This window comes from Nymphalis io, chromosome 13, assembly GCF_905147045.1.
Source record: "Nymphalis io chromosome 13, ilAglIoxx1.1, whole genome shotgun sequence".
In the NCBI taxonomy this organism is placed as follows: domain Eukaryota; kingdom Metazoa; phylum Arthropoda; class Insecta; order Lepidoptera; family Nymphalidae; genus Nymphalis; species Nymphalis io.
In genome coordinates this window covers 10,814,915-10,829,522 of record NC_065900.1, presented here as the reverse complement: position 1 = coordinate 10,829,522, position 14,608 = coordinate 10,814,915, and the positions used below count along the sequence as shown (strand labels likewise).

The 14,608-nt window shown below is 31.5% G+C and overlaps 1 protein-coding gene across 15 annotated transcripts in view; it reads right to left on the bottom strand.

The window, feature by feature from the left end:
• Positions 1–14,608, bottom strand: part of LOC126772691 (modifier of mdg4) — a 227,170-nt gene that overhangs the window by 52,215 nt on the left and 160,347 nt on the right. Inside the window, exon 5 of one of the 15 annotated variants that reach the window (XM_050493189.1) lies at positions 1,922–2,169. The exons of 11 other annotated variants lie outside the window; for them this stretch is intronic. In XM_050493189.1, coding sequence (XP_050349146.1) covers positions 1,937–2,169 — 233 coding nt within the window. In that variant the 3' untranslated portion in view covers positions 1,922–1,936. Of the gene's footprint in view, positions 1–1,921; positions 2,170–4,940; positions 5,189–8,223; positions 8,487–13,821; positions 14,130–14,608 lie in introns of those variants that run through there. 3 more of the 15 variants (XM_050493181.1, XM_050493166.1, XM_050493183.1) reach the window with 3 other exon arrangements.

Sequence of the window (14,608 nt, the reverse complement as noted above, 5' to 3'; positions counted from 1 at the left end):
TTTTCTAAGACGCAGATGAATAATAACATGCTATAATATCACACATCGATATCTTTCTCTCTGTTATCAGGAAATTGACATTTGAAAGAAGATGACAAAAAATGTTAATATACAAAAACCATTCGATGCTTGTTAGTAAGGGTATACAAAATTACAAAAATTAGATACAATGACAAATAACAGATCTTAAAGTTTCTTGTAGTTTCATAGCGTGGTCTCCCCCATAGTAAGCCCAGTCATGGCGAGTGGTTATGGTTATTATTAAATTTAACTATTTCATTGTCTATAGTGTGAATGAGAGCACAGCATCCTTTGTTGTTATGAGTAGAACAAACCCATCTTGTCTTATAATTCGTTTCCTTTTTCTTACAAAACGTGTAATCACCTACTTTGATCATCTCTCTGCCTCGTTTCGATAAAATGAAAGTACACTTGTCATCTAAAAATATATAAAAAAATATATTAAGAAACACATTTTTTTATTTGTTTAACCAAATTACTTTATTTATATTGATTTTATAGAACTAGCTGCGCGTTCCGGCAAAGGTAGAATAAGGGTCTTTACATGGAACGTTTATATTGAAGGACAAACATACAACGAACAAGTGTTTTTTTGGGCTGGGCACCTTCTCGAATTTGCGCAGAACAGCTCACCAAAGTTTCATCATAATCGGATGAATGGTTTAGAAACGTATATATTATAAGGTATAGACAAACATAAAAAAACATTTTTTATAGAAATATATAGATCAAGTACCTTTACATTCACTTTTTCAATATTATAGTAATATCTAAATAAAATAAATAAGAGTAAATCATATTTAACTGATTAAGACTTACGATTGAATAAAATAAAATATTTGTTAATGAAATCACAAAAATGTATAAGTGTTAAATAAACATAGTCAAAAGTTATTCAATTTTGACCGTATAAGAACCGCTAACCACAAACATCGACCTAACAGATTATCCGTATTTGTAATTGCGTAGTTTCTTTCGACCGTTGTTCTCGGGTTTAAAGTGTATCTTTCCAAACCGGTGCTAGATTTTTGACAGTCAATAAGGATGTGTGAAGCTTTGTTATTGAATAAAGATTATGTCTTTGACTTTTAACATTAACAAATAAACATTCGTCACAGTGGTAATGAAGACAACGTTTTATGTTTATATTTTTATTTCATAAAACAAAGATACACGGACAGTTTGAAATCATAAAACGAATTACTACTAAACATCATTTACACAACGCAGCTTAAGCAAATATAGGTGACCTTTGGATTAAGAAAAAGAATATTCATGCAAACATTTGTCAAATCAGTAGTATATTATGATAATTACGTATATTACCATAACATTGATTTAAATTCGCATGGATATACTATATGATATGCATAAACTTTTACTGCACTGAACGTAGCGTTTGTGTTGGCAGCATATGTACAAGGCGTAGACTGAAAAGCAGCCTAGCTGAGACTACGACCTTTTCACCAAATTATGATATTGTTAACTCTTTTTTTATGGTTTTGTACCTTAATTTTTATGTCTTTGTTTCTTTTTGGTGAATAAAGTTATTTATTATTATTATTATAATCAGACGCTACATCTTATTTATAGAAATGTTTTGGATACTATAAATTATAATAGAGAGGCGAAATTACGAGATCGATATGATAAATGCAAAAAGGGGTTCTTAAACGGAAGGCATAAGTCACCTATCCATGTAAGCACTGTAGAAAGTATCAGACCATTTCTTACATGGTCAATGTGGACCCATGCGGGATCTGAAATGTTACTTTAATATACTAGCTCACTCAATCACAATTCAAAGAGAAACATAACTTACTTTACTTTGTGACAGGGCTTTGTGCAAGCCCGTCTGGGCAGGTGTCTCAAACTCATCAGATATTCTACTGCTAAATAGTAATACTTATTGTTGTTATGTTCTGGTTTGAAGGGTAAGTGAAGAGCATTCTTCTGTGATGTGTTCATTATAAATAAATACAATCTGGTCCTCAATTGTATGCACCTTCGCCTTGCATCGGAACCTTTCGTGGGTAGCACATCGCCACCTGACCTTGCATCCTTGGACACCATTGTGGCGAAATTTGCATTCATTTATAAACAAAAATCGCCTGCCTTTTATCGTCTGAAAGAATACTTCCGCACTTTCTGTAACAAAATTTCATTTTTATAATGATGACATATGTAATTAGTTTAAAATATAAAGAAATATAGTTTAATATTTGACAAAAAACGTATGACAAATGATCATTTTGGAAATAAGGTTTTATAAACCGTTTTGGTGACAAACATCTAAGTATGAAAAAAAACAAATATGCTCCATTTTCAAGTTTATTTTATAAATATTTTTTGATCTAACTTGTCAAATAATATTTCATAAAAAAAAAATCTGTTACATTTGTTTGTCAAATGATTATTTACAGAACCTGCAGTTTGTACCAGGACAAAAATATAATTTATACTTTGGCAAAAAGTTGTTTGTAAAATGAAACTTGGTCGATTGTTTCTTTAGCAAAAGGCTAAAATTTCTCGAGAAAATTATTAGGTAATTAAATAAAATGACAGAGTCTTTCGCCATCTCGCCAACTAACCACATACGTATATTGTCATATTTCATTTAACATACATGATTTATGTACTTATCGATTTCTACAAAATGAACTAGAAGTTACGCTTCGCGTCTCTCATGGTCTTTATTTAGAAATTCTTAAATATATAATTAAAACCAGATAAATATTTTCTTAAGTCACTTAGAGTTCAATTTAGCATGATACATCTTGTCTTTATTCCTGGGCGGATGGTTATGATTTTCACAGGCCAAAACAATCTTTCCATCGACCGTATGAATCCTGGCTGAACATCTTCGAACAGAACATCGCCACCTTATTTTTCTTTTCGTTACACAATTTCTTGTAAACGAGTAATTGTTACGAAGAAGCAGCATAAACCCACGACGAGTTTGAATCAATTTCACTGTAAGAGTAAAACTGAAAAGTTATATATCGATTATAACATAATTGGAAAACATGAGTGACGTTGCCAGTGTATGTGCCAATTGAAAAGGCGATCGATCGGTCGAAGCCAGCGTCGAGTTACAACAAATTGGTTAATAATAATAACTTTCTCCATAATAATGAAGTATAGTAATATATATGCTAACTTTCATCGTAATTTATATAAATTGATGATCAATATGACAGATGAAATTAGTCTAAAGCAGATATAGCAACATTCATTTGTATTAAGATGTTGTTATCGCAAATGTTCCTCAAAAACTAAACCATGTAATGACAAATTATTAAGACGCTCTAAAAAACCGTTGAATTATCGAGGTAATTGCTCATGACTTTCCTAATTATAATATTATGCGTAGCTTGAATAAGTTATTTGAAATTTAATTCGAAATATTTTTTACATGAGTTTTACATGAATTTTGAAGGTTTTTGTAAGAAATAATTTGAGACTATATAATTTCGTAATGTTATCAATTAGTTAAAAGTAAGTTTAAGCGAGTCACATAGCTCACTGTTAACGGACATTTATTATATAAATATTTAGTCAATGAAAACGAATCATAAGCAATACCATCATTTTTTTAATACTAATCGATGATTACTGGTTTGCTAACGGTATTTTTTTTTTCAAAACAAAAGCACTACATATATATACAAAGAAAACAACTAGTTTTACACATATTCTATTTATATTCTTATTATAGTTACATTTTTAATTCACACGATATATAAATTAAAATCCAATAATTCAAGGTACGTTCACGTGATCTTATAACGCAAATGATATCAGATCATAAATACTTTAAAATAACAAATTACTAAATTTAAACTAAATATTAATATAGGGTTAAAGAAGTCAAGTATTCCTATGACTGTACATATAATTTATGTTAGATAATAACTTTCTATTAGAGATTTTTATCTATATCAAATATTATTCCCAGTATTCTATTAGGGTCTGCCTTAATTATACAAATCTAATATTTACTACTCTTCTGGGATATTATCCATTAAATACGTTCGCAACGATAAATGACACTTAGCCACGGTTATGACGTAATTAAACAAAGGGAGGTAAATATTATCTAAATCGTTCGTAGTGTACGAACGTTACGTACGTTTAATTATAAGAAAATAAATTAATCTTACACGGGAAAATTAACACGTAACTGGACACGGACTAAGACAATTGACAATCTACAACCTACAAGCGCGGAGAAGACAAAACCACTACATTTTCTAGCTGACTTGGATCATATTCGCAATTTATCAAATTTTTAAAGAGGAACTTACAACACCGATAATTATCAGCGGGTGTTTCGTTGAATACTGATATCTATCTTTCCTTCGACATAGATTTGACATTCGAAAGTAGAAGACACAGCTTGTTTAACTAATAAATTTTTAGGTAAAGCCTTAAAATATTAAATAAAGCGACAGATGTATTTTAAAAGGGTAATAACAATAATAGTGGAGCCAATGCACTTTCATTCTTAAGAGTAGAGAGACATTCTTAAGAGTTTCTATGAATATAAAAAAATAAATAAACAGGAAATAAAGCTTAAGGTCGCCAATTGCATTGATTTAGACTCTTTATTTTTAATATTTAATTTCTAATAAAATAATCGAATCAGCGATCCTTAAAAGCTTATTTTTAAATTACTAATAGAAAGTTGTTAAAAAAAAACGATATATTCAAAATGAATATATCGTGTTTATTGCGACTTTATGTTGAACTGACGTAGATTCGTTGCAAGAGACTTCAATACTGCTTGTAAAGCTGAGATTTTTTATCGTAAATTTAAGAAGAAAGCCAAGTAGCGCGATAGTACTGAGGACATTAAAACATTAAAAATGTGCGTTACGTATTTAGGGATAGCCCTTGATATAAGCGAACGCATCTAATATATAAACCATTTATTATATAATTCGGTATTTCGAAGCAACCTGGTCGAAGTCGAGATATTTATTTCCGTCATGGTTATGAAACTCTTGAGATCTGACTATAGCTCCGTTGATTGTGAAATAGAAAGCCCTGCATCCACGCTTAGTGCATCTCCATCGGATCCTGTCCTTGCCCTCAGGTTGTTGGTAGAACTTCATGTTCTTGTAAACCATTTGTGTCCTTCCATTCGTCGCTTGGAAAAAATACGCTGAAATAATTTTCCATTATATAAAATCGTGTTATATAAAGGATAATAACTTATATACTAATCATGCATTTGTCACATTTATAGTATGACATAAATGATTACAAATATAATTATTTATATCATATTGCAATGTATTCATACTTTTAACTATTTATGTATATATATAATTATTATAATTACTATTTATTAATTAAATTATAAATCAAAGGTACAAAGAAATAAAATACAAATATTTTTTCATATTATTTTTAATACATTTTGGAGACAAAACAGTGAGACAATATAATTTCGTAATTTATCTAATAATTGACTCATTTTAAAAGTAAATTAAGTAAACAACCTTAACATCACTACCAAACATATTCATTTTTATAATAAGCTAGCTATCTGTGTCGTATTTCGACGTGAATTGCTTTTATAACGTGAAGTGCATAACGGATATTATACAAATATTCCAGTTTAAGTCATGATAACTCCTTACTGTCCAATTTCAATTAATTAAAAATAACGATGGGTAATATGAATGTGTATCTCGAACCATAACGATTTCCGAGCCTATGGTGTATCAAATGGCTGTACACCGTTTATTCGTACAGCACCACCGTATCTTGCCCCCGACCTCAAGCGATTATAGAACTTATTACCATTATAAATTAATTGTTCTTTTCCATTACTGTTTACAACTAACTATCTCGCCTGAAAATTTAACAAATTAAACGATATTTTTCTTTGTAAAAACAAATAAATTAAAATGTATCGAGACTACTTACGAATGATGTTTTAAGAATTATTTCAATATTTATTAAATAAAATAGCGGTAGGGCTTTGTGGTACCACATACCCATCAATTAATAAAATTGTAATTTAATTATGTTACGGCTTAAGAGTCAATTAGCCTGTCTAATTACAAACACAATTTATGACGTAACATTGTAGATTCCGTGGTTGGCAATGTTTTGTTACTATAAGGAAAGCTATATACTTATTTAGTAGTAAAACTGTACTGTAGAGGTGAACAACAGGTGGCACATTTGCCCGTTTGCCTTTCAATTGCATTTATTTAAAAAAAATATATAAAGAAAACAACAAAATAAGAACTACGGCTTTTTATAATCAGTTTTGTTTATTCTACATTGCATGAGAAGCTCCGATAAATAGCCACAACACGTAATTAAATCACATACATAATGAAATATATATAAGTACATAGCGAACATCTTTTATATCATCTAGATGACAATGTTTTTTAGTATAATTTAAAATTCTCTATTTCAACATTTATCGAAGTTTTACTATTATTAACAACATGCAATAAAATATCAATTCACATAATATTTTAGTTAATTTCATCAATTTCTATGGCTATACAAATAAACTTTAAAAGTTAAGAGTAATTGTCGCTTATTACATTTTCATTTTAGCTTCAATTGTGTGTATGACTTCCAGATATATCCAGAATGGCGCCATCGAACATTTTCACGGACACTTTGCAGTTCTTCCTCTTTCGTCGCGAACAGTACCACACGCTCCTTCCCATCAAGTTACCATAATTACTTGAAAAGGTATTCTTGCCAACACGAAGTAAATACCGATCTTCCCGCAGCGGTATAAATTCGTAACCTTGAAATAATAAAAATGTATTATAATATATCAAAACGCAATACAAGAGAAGTACCAAATGGAAAGTCTTATGTTTATATATTTTAACTTAAATATTTTACTCTTTGTTCGTATTATATGCGCTTACGCATCCCATTGAGCTGAAGGGTTATACAATTGTTGTTGGAAAAAACCTTAATGCAAGTGCGCAAAGCTTTTTTGGTATAAATAAGGTATTATATATTTTATTAATTATATTCTGATGTTTACCTATATTTTTAGCCCTAAAGCTAGTAAGAAAGAGTTTTAGTTTTTATAATAGTCTCTAAAATATCATATGTACATGTCATTTATAAAAATATAAACTTTAATAAAATTCCTAATAAGGCTTCGTTAGTTGGTCGCATTGATAGCACGTTAGGTAAGCAGCCTGATGACATATGTATTTACAAAATATATAAAGCTATTTATAAAAGTATTATAATCAATCTGGCCTCTGCACAAATAGGACCAAAATCTATAATTTTTTTGTTATCATATCTTCTACTTATTACAATAACAGATTTTATGAGTCGAGATTACTCAGTGGTTTGTAAAAGTTCTAACAAATGCCACTGCATATGTACCCCCTACCTACCATGACTCAATGCGACAAAAGGTAAACCCAAATAAAAAGTTTTAACATTCATTTGTAAATTTGAGCCATAATCTGATATTGTTTACAAAAAATAAATAAAAGAAAAACATGACATTTCTGAAGTGTTTATTAGTTACATGGAGTGTGCGAATGATGACCAACACTCCTTATCATTTTCGTGCCGTACATTCTAACCCTGGCCGGACATTTCCTGCTGATTCTCTTGGAGCAGTACCACGTGGTGAGCCCGGATATCTCTCGGCTGTTAGTTGAAAACGTAAAGCTATTTATTCGCAATAAATACCGTCCGCTAGGAAGAGGAATTAATTGTACATCTGTAAATATAATATTTATTAGTATTAAAATTTGTTTATTGATATTTGAATATATTTTATTAAAAGGTTCGTTCCGTTTCTAACTACACTCTATGTATTTATTGTATTAATAATATATTCTCTGGTCCTTAAGAGGGTTTAATGACTTCTTTCTTTGGTCATGTATGTTTATATTTTACACTTAATTTCGATTCTGTTTTTTTATAAAAGATACCATCGATTCCAAATCGATGGAAAGGTGAACCCTTGCACTGTTTATTACTAATTTACTTTAAGGTATCATTTGTATACCTAACTATAAAAAATAATGTTTTCTTACAGAGCTTCAATTACATAAAAAGTCGTGTATAAAGTAATTGTAATGACTTAACTTAAGTTCAATGAAATAATATTTAAAATCTAACGTTTATTAATATATTAAAGGTTTACTAATCACTATAACAAAAACAAAAAAAAACTAAACTCAGAGACTGGTGTCATCATAACTTCACATAGAGGCCGTCGTGTATCCGGTACTTGGATGGCGGATGGTTATGTTGGTCGGCTATTTCCATAACATCGAAATTGTCATCTAGTTTCAACTTCGCGTTGCAGCCCTTGGAATTGTTCGTGGAACAGTACCAATGCGACCAGTTCCTATTCTTGCACATTTTCTTGCAATAGTACGTGTAGTCATCCAGGATAACGATTTCCTTGCCAGTGTACCGCGACTTTACCACTGTCATTACTAAAAATAATTTGCTCGTTAGAATATAGTCAAAAAGCAACGACCTTCAAACACAAGGGTTGAGAAACGAAGACGATTAGTAGCGCAAATAGCTCTTCTTATGATAATTTTAAAAAAAGAAGTTTGAAAAGCGGATTCACAACAATCATATGCAATTTGATCTAACATTATTTACTTTTTCAGTACGGTACGTACCTACCTAATCCATCTTTTAGACTGAGATTTAAAAACAATCATCCAAAAGTGAAAGCGTCCGTATTTTTAAGAGATTTATCGAATTATTTTGTTCATATACAAAAAAAAACATAAAGAAAAAAAAAACGAATTTCTCCTGCAGTTCACGACAATTTTTAATAATAAATCTAGATTTATTCTAGAATAATTAATACTCATAAGCAAATTTGAAGGTTTTAATTTCCAAAAATACATTTACATGTGTAGAACATCGAGTTGATAATATTTTTTCACAAAACTGACACGTTTTAAATTGCTGAATGTACATAAATGTGTTGTTATTTATATATAAAGTCTTATTACACTAGCGATTGGTGAACGTGATTAGAGCGATCTCGGAAATAGCCGTAGTAGATGGTACTGGTGGTAGGGCTTTGTGCAAGCTCGTCTGGGTAGGTACCACCCACTCATCAGATATTCTACCGCAAAACAGCAATACTTGATATTGTTGTGTTCCGGTTTGAAGGGTGAGTGAGCCCGTGTAATTACAGGCACAAGGGACATAAAATCTTAGTTCCCAAGGTTGGTGGCGCATTGGATATGTAAGCGATGGTTGACATTTCTTACAATGCCAATGTCTAAGAGCGTTGGTGACCACTTACCATCAGGTGGCCCATATGCTCGTCCGCCTTCCTATTCTATAAAAAAAAAAAAGTATATGATTTCGTTTCCAACGTAAGGGTCTTAGGAGTAAGAAAGTCAAAGAAAGTAATCAGTATTATATAGTATATATAGTAGTCAAGGCAGTTGTGTTTTTTCGTTGAAATCTCTGGCGTTTCCGAATATTGCAAACGCGTAATCCTCTGCGAATACATTGCGAATAAACAGATCGAATACTACGAACGGGCGGCGCCAGCACTGACCGAGGACCTCGCTCTTATACGTTTTCAAAACGCTATCATCATATACACACATGTTGTATACTTATACATAATGAGATCTTGTTCTTTTATATATATTATAAGATTTATTGAACTATTTTAAGCAGAGCTAGAACTATTTTAAGTCGCGGATTAAGAAATGACAAGTAGCTTTTAGTTTGTAGTACTTGCTAAATATATTTTTGCCACATTTATTAGATTTTTATTCTTATGTACTATATGTACGTTAACTATTTATTAAAACTCCTTATATATCTTTGGTTCAACGAGGCATTAACGTTTACAAAGCGTATATTAATATATCAGGTTCGATTAAAGTTCTATGCTAAATAAAGGTATGTATACGTATACATACATACATATTTAATATATATATATATATGTGTGTGTTATAGTATACTACAATTGCAAGCCCTTTAGGTACGAAATCCTTAATGAAGGAAATGGGAATCATCAAAATCTCACATTCGGCGAAGATATCGCGTAACATGCTTACACACAAACAAAAATAATTATCACTAAAGAAAAATAGGTTTCTCTCTAATTACTTATATTTTGTCGTAAATCTCAATTTTAATCACCCATAGGCATATCCTTGGCATATCCTATACAACAATATCTACTAAACTATGAAAAAATACATCACATTAACACTACTAACTACAATATTGTATTCCAAAGTCTTATAATTTAAACATCCGTTATAAGTTTATTTAATTTTAATTCCTCACGTTCAACTTTCGAAAAATATCATAATATCGTTAAATTTATTTAAAAAAATAATTTACTTTCAATATAAAAAGTATAATAAACTAATTATTTAGCTTCGGAGTAAAAAATAAGATTTTGTTCAAAATAATTTTCTATTTTGGAATGTGACGCAGACATATAATAACTACGAACTAGTTGTTACGTTTTGAATAAAATTATTCACATTTAATATTTATCGTCTTGTTACTATACGAAAGCGATCCCGTGGCACTCGGGGCGCACTCGGCACCTTGAAAACCGGTCAGCCGCACATACCCCCCCCCCCCCTGTTCCCGTGGGGGAAACGCATAACGCGTTTTTACAGCGAAAAAAAGTCAACCTAGTTTGCGCTCCTACCCATGCAACTGTAAATATTATTAAGATACAAAAAAAGTAAACATTATGTATTCTGTAATGTCTGTGGGACAGAGTAAATAAATGTATTTATTATATATATTTAAATTTTTCTTTTCTATTAATACAAAGTAATTGCCTCTAATTATTAATGGACAAACTGAAAACAAATGAGGCAATGTTTGATAAGTAATCACAGAAACGACTATTTCGAATGATAAGAGATTTCAGTAGCTATGTATAATAAAAATAGTAAAAACTGTCTGTATATAAAATATTTGTTAAATTCATTAAATACGAATACTAGTATCAATAAACAAATCATATAATTGTAATTGTTTAAAGTATTGCCTGTCTATCTGTACACGTCACGCGAAATTGGATGGATTTAATGTTTGGTATATGGGCCATAAGATATATTTAAAGAAATATTTAATTCCTGTAACAATTACCTTGTTCCAGGAATAAAATATTGTCACAGGATCTGAAAAAAAAGATATCTTACAATGAATTAAACGATATCATAGACAAAATATAATGTTATTAGGAACTGATTGAATCCATACTAGAAAAAAAAATGAAAGGTTCAGTAAAATTCTTAAATACGAATATACAATCCATCTTCAATAACAAAATTGGGTGGTTTATGGTTATGTATTAAGTACTTCTTCGTTATCATCCTCGTGTTATCATTAGTGACTATGATCCTCGCACAGCAGGGGGAGCCGCGAGTGCAGCTCCATGTATTCGTACGTTGCATCGTCTTATGTTTATAGAACGTGAAACCGTTGACAATTGCGAGCTCCTTACCAGTTTCTTTAATAACCCATTTTACTGAAAACAAATATATTAATTAATATCCGCCGCTAAACATTTACATAGCCACTATCGACTCAGATAACGTGATAGAAGCGAAACTCCATTTCGAAAGATACGTTTCAGTTCTAAAAATCACACCTACACACGTTTACTAAACGTTGACCTGGAGATTTAAGTCCTATTGCCCCTAAAAAAGTTCCACATCAAAATTGTGTATAAGAGATTAACTATGATTTATATGATAACTAGTTTCCGCCTGCGACTTCGCCCGCATTTTAAAGAAAGGGAAGGGGGCAGATGTTAGGTAAAAAAGTATGTCCTTCCTTGGAGTTCAAGAATTCTTAATACCAAATTTCATCAAAATCGGTTCTTTGGTTTAGTTGTGAAAGCTTAACAGTCAGACAGAGTTACTTTTACATTTATAATATATGTTAGTATAGACATGGCCTTGTTAGTATGACAAAAGTCGAGATGGCCCAGTGATAAGAACGCGTGAATCTTAACCGATGATCGTGGGTTCAAACCCAAGCACCACTGAATTTTCATGTGCTTAATTTGTGATTATAATTCATCTCGTGCTTTACGGTAAAGGAAAATATCGTGAGGAAACCTGCATGTGTCTAATTTTACTGAATTCTGCCACATGTGTATTCCACCAACCCGCATTGGAGCAGCGTGGTGGAATAAGCTCCAAACCTTCTCCTCAAAAAGAGGAGTAGGCCTTTAGCCCAGCAGCGGGACTTTCACAGGCTGTTACGGAGTTACGGTTAGTATAGATGCATACACGGAAATATCGCTATATACAATATTCCTCCGCCGCATCTGCCTGTTTGTCTGTCTGAACGCGATAAGCTCAAAAGCTACCAAACCGTATAAGAAATCTGGCATACGGTTTACACCAATAGATAGAGTGATTTATGAGAAAGATTTGGATGTAGATGAAGATCATTAAGGTTTTGTGTGAATGGAAATATGACAGTGATTGCTGAAGACGTCCAAGAAATCCTGGCTACTGGGAGCTTTACTGGGGTGCGCTATATAGCGTTTTGCTATAGACCCCTTGTAACTTATAACGAATAACGATACTTAATGATCCGATATAAAAAAACATATAAAGAATTATTTTATTTCTAACAAAATAATTAAAATTAAACAGATAATTAATATTACTTATCTAGACGCGGTAGTGTGTCAAGCCAAGTTTAAGTTAACAGAACTGGCGAGCAACACCGTGTGTAACATTACACGAACCATTTGGGGCCACTTTTGACCCCCAACTAACTCAAAAACTATTTCACATAAACTTATCAAATTTGGCTCATATATTGAGACTTGCGAGATACCAATGTGCTCCAAATTTCATAAATACACATAAGACGGTTGTTTAGATATTAACGTCCAAAAATCGTCATTTTTATCGCTCACTGACCTATAGATCAAAATTCTAACACACTTCCAGATGACCTAGAAAGTTCAAATTTAGTATCCAGATAGATAATTATAATACAAAGGAATAAATCAGAAACTAGAAATTTTTCAACATTTTATTATAATTTTTCAATTAATTAATTCTATAAGGAACACCTACTTACAGTGCCTATAATCTAAGAATCGGCAATCCAAATTGATGACAGCCGGTCGATTTTAAGGTCTTCACGTGAATATATATATATTGAACTTGGCTCTCAATTTACATTTATGTTTTTAATGGGATAAAAAACTTAACGCATAACTAAACACAACATAAGTTACTGTTTAGATATATATTAACCACCTCTGCCAATAATTGTAGAATTGTAATATATAATTAAGATATACTTCCAGTTTTTTCACACAAAACCACTGACACCGATAGAGACGTAGTGTACATTTTTTTCATCATTCAAAGCCGAAGGTTGTGATACAAAGATATAATTTGAAGCAGGAGGTTACACAGGTTCAGTATTCGCCACGGTCGCTGTTCTCCATCTCTTAAAATGAATCTGGGCTGGAAGAATGGTATTTTTGTCCAAAGATAGCTGATGCTTGATATAGCATCTAGAACCACTACCCGTTTAAATCCCTTGTTATGTTTGCGTGATTAAGGAAAAAGAGTTGATATTATTGTATTTAGGTAAGGTTAAAGTAGTCACGGTAGTATGCGCGAGCGATCCCGAAACGCCTCCTTGAAAAGACACTCCGTGTTTTCGAGGGGGCGACATGGGATCGGTACTCCGGGGCCTTCAGCGTCGGCAAGCCGCACACACCGTTTTTCCAGCGAGAAAAAAAGGATTGGGTAATAGAAATAACAAATCATCTATAAATATATTATTTATTCAATTTAAAATTATTATTAACGTAATTTAAAATTATTCTCAACTATAATAATATAGTCACAATTTCAAGTAAACACCATCTTTTATTAAAAACATTGGCGGCTGGTGGTCGTGAATGAGTATCGGGTCAATGAACCTTTTCGTGTTATTGTCGAGTTTGAATTTGGCTTTGCAATTGCCACCTTTAGTGCAACACCAATGGCTGGTCTTCTTGTTCAATATCCTTAAATAATACGTGTATCGATCGATTATAGCGAGCGGTTTACCGTTATCCTTCTTTACCCATTGCACTGCATTAAAAAAGAGTAAGTTCATCATATTATTCATCATTACATAATAGAATCAATAAATTATTGAAGAGAGAAAGAGACAAATATTGTGTTGTGATATTGTGATACAGTTCTAGGGGTTGTAGGACTATTGGGAGTAGTTAATGAGTTGATAAAAAAAACTGCATTTTTCATTTGACAATCTTTCTTAATATTGTTACTTAATTCAATCCACTGACATGATTATGTCAGTGGATTGAATTAATTTATTAAGTAAGCAGATCTGATTAGATCTGCTTACTTAATAAAAGTGAAGTGGATCTATTTTGTAGTTAATATTAAACCTCATTTTACGTGAAGTGTAATTTCACTTAAAATCAACTTCTGCTAACTCACTGTAGACATATGAAAGGGTCCATCGAAGCTCACTTTTAAACATTTCTATTTGGCATTTATTTTTACCATACCTTTATCCCTATTTTTATAGTATTTTTTTACGT